The sequence below is a fragment of the Volvox carteri genome, assembly GCF_000143455.1.
Source record: "Volvox carteri f. nagariensis unplaced genomic scaffold VOLCAscaffold_66, whole genome shotgun sequence".
NCBI classification, from domain to species: Eukaryota; Viridiplantae; Chlorophyta; class Chlorophyceae; order Chlamydomonadales; family Volvocaceae; genus Volvox; species Volvox carteri.
In genome coordinates, this window is record NW_003307609.1 from 174,154 (window position 1) to 176,923 (window position 2,770).

Consider the following 2,770-nt stretch of genomic DNA (forward strand, 5'->3'; position numbering starts at 1 on the left):
CAATACGCAGGGTCTACCTCCCCTGACGTACGAATGGCACAAGGACGACCGGCGGCTGCTGCTGGCCACTGCCGACCAGCCGGAGCTGGTGCTGGTGCAGGTGGGTGGGTGGGTGTGGGGGATGGGTAGGTAGGTAGGCAGGTGGGAGGGCGGGAGGGGGGCGGGAGACAGGCGGCCGGGGTGACGGGGTGACGGGGGGAAGGAAGGGGAAAGGGGTTTGGGGGAGGAGGATAAGGGAAAAGGGGAGCTTGAAAGTTTTAGGGGGGAGGAGGGACGTATGCGAGTGCCACTGCAATACCCTGGGCACACACATACACACACATACACACATACACACACATACACACATACACACATACACACATACACACCCGTTCATCCTTCGCATGTCCGCTATCCTCCCCTTCCCCACCACCTCCCTCCTCCGCTTTCCCGCTTCCCCTCCTGCTCCCCAACAACCCCTTCCACCCCCGCTTCTCCCCCTCGGGCGCCCGCAGACCTCCCTGGACTCCGAGGGCGCCTACCACTGCCTGGTTTCCAACAAGGACGGTGCCGTACACTCGTCCAAAGCCACCCTCACCATCACTCGGGCAGCCCGGGTTACGCGGGCGGGAGGGCCAGTGAACGAGGTGGGTGTGGAGCCGGGGGGACTTGGGGGGGACTTGGGGGGGAGGGGGAGGGCTTGTTGGGTGTGATGTAAAGCAAGGGCTGATGCCGGGATTCGCACCCGGTAGAAGCAGCTTGGACAGGTTAGGGCAGAGGGCTACTCGAATGGGCGTAAGGAAAGGCCTTGGGTGATGGTAATAACCCCCCAATCAACTAATCAACTAACCAATCAAACTTACCTTGGTCAAAGGTACGACATTTTCCCCAATCCCTGAGATCTCCACCTCCTCACCCATCACCTCCAGGTGCGCCACATGCCCCACCAACCCACATCCTCAACCACCCACTTGGTTTTTACTCCGTTTCTTTTGCCGTACCTCCGCCGTACGCCCGCCGTACCTTCCCCTGTACCTTTGACGTGTTGGGCCCTGTTGACGCTTTCCTTTTAGCATGCAGCATCCCCGCTCCCTTTTGGAGTCCCGCCACAACCTCCCCATACCCGTAGCCCCACCCCCCAACAGCTGCACCCCAACACCCGCGACCCGTACACACGTTCTCATTACCACCAGGCGAGTCGGGGCACTCGGAGGCCGGGGCCCCTCCCCCGCTCGCCCTCCCCGGGGGCTGGAGGGGGAGCAGGAGGGGGAGGAGGGGGGGGAGGGGGTGCTCCCCGCATATCCCGACTGGCCAGGCTGGATGTGGCCGCGTCGGGTCACTCCAGTGGCGCTGCGACTGCGACTGCTGCTGCTGCTGCTGCTGCCGCTATGGGTGGTGGTGGCGGTGTGTGGGGAGGTTCGGATGCGGGCGGAGGAGGGGCACTGGCACCCGCACAAGAGGTGAGAGCGGGGAAGGGGCGAGGGCGTGTAGGTTTGTGCGTGTACGTGTGTATATCTGTGTGTGGAACGGGGGAAGGAAAAGCGGAGGGAAAGCGGGGATTCGCGGTGAAAGCATGTGTTTTGTTGTTGCGTTGAAATAATCAACTACCTGGGGAAGCAGCAGGGGCAACAGCAGCAGTAGCAGCAGCAGCAGCAATAACAATAGCAGCAGCAGGAGCAGCAGGAGCAGGAGCGCAGGAGCAGTAGGAGCAGCAGCCAGGGAAGGTGGTTAGCATGTCCTAGGGGTCTTTTGACCCACTGACGGTTCCTGGCGCTCTTTATTACCATTGCCTACGCGCTTGAGGTCTACATGACGAGTTAGAGAGGCGCATTTCTACAGCCAAAAAGTTAGTCCTGCAAGGCTTAGGGTTTGCGTTTCATAACTTCGTCAGGAACAAATTTTATCTTACGTAACTATTTTGCTTTTTGCATTATTTCCTCATTATCGCTACTGTCATTGGTAGTCTGCTGCAACAACAACAATAACTGTCCGAAGAAGAAACATGCAGCTCCCGCTTTTCCCCACATGCACACGCACACCGGTTGCACAACCCGCCCTCGCCCCAACTCCCCTTTTTCTCCCCCATGCGAAAACACCTCCACAACTACCTCCACAACAACCACCTCAACCAACACCTCAACCAATACCCCACATGGGCAAGCGTCCAGGAGCCCTCTCCTCGTGGGTCAACAACCGGCCTCGCAGCGCCCTCTCTCAGTGTCCGAGCTGATGGAGGTGGTGGCAGCGGCGGCGGCGGCGGCGGCGGAGGTCCGGATCTCCCACCATCAGGATACCAGGAGGCTCCAGGGGGCCCGCTGCCGCCGCTGCCGCCGTCACGATTGCCGTCCGTTGGCGCCACCAGCGGACCTGCGCCACTCCTATCTCAACCGCCACAACCGCCACAATCTTTCCATGGTGAGTTCAGCAGTGTGTGTGTGGGTGTGTGAAAATGTACGGATTGGGTGAGTCGAGGGAGGGTACGTTTATTATCTTTGGCCACCTTTTGCGTGTCGACGTCAGCCCCTCTTTTGGAGTGGCTTCCACACTCTTCATTGCTTTTCATCAACGCGCTGTTTCTTCCACCCCCCAATGGGCCACCATCACCAACACCATCGTCATCACCTTTCCTGGGCATTCAGGCGGCAGTGTCGCGGACGCCGCCGGGGCCCTCCCGGCTGAGGTGGCGGCAGCAGCCCGCGGTGGCTTCCAACGGCGACCGACGCCACCGCGTTCTAGCGTCGGCGGCGGCGGCGGTGGCGGCGGCGGCGGTGCAGCTCCTGCGGCAGCG

At 60.9% G+C, this 2,770-nt stretch overlaps 1 protein-coding gene across 1 annotated transcript in view; it reads left to right on the forward strand.

The window, feature by feature from the left end:
* Window positions 1-2,770, forward strand: part of VOLCADRAFT_119536 (uncharacterized protein) — a gene marked incomplete at both ends in the record, with an annotated part of 11,158 nt that overhangs the window by 7,832 nt on the left and 556 nt on the right. Inside the window, 5 exons of the mRNA XM_002956827.1 lie at window positions 80-100; window positions 498-629; window positions 857-911; window positions 2,188-2,397; window positions 2,622-2,750. Coding sequence (XP_002956873.1) covers window positions 80-100; window positions 498-629; window positions 857-911; window positions 2,188-2,397; window positions 2,622-2,750 — 547 coding nt within the window. The remainder of the gene's footprint in view (window positions 1-79; window positions 101-497; window positions 630-856; window positions 912-2,187; window positions 2,398-2,621; window positions 2,751-2,770) is intronic.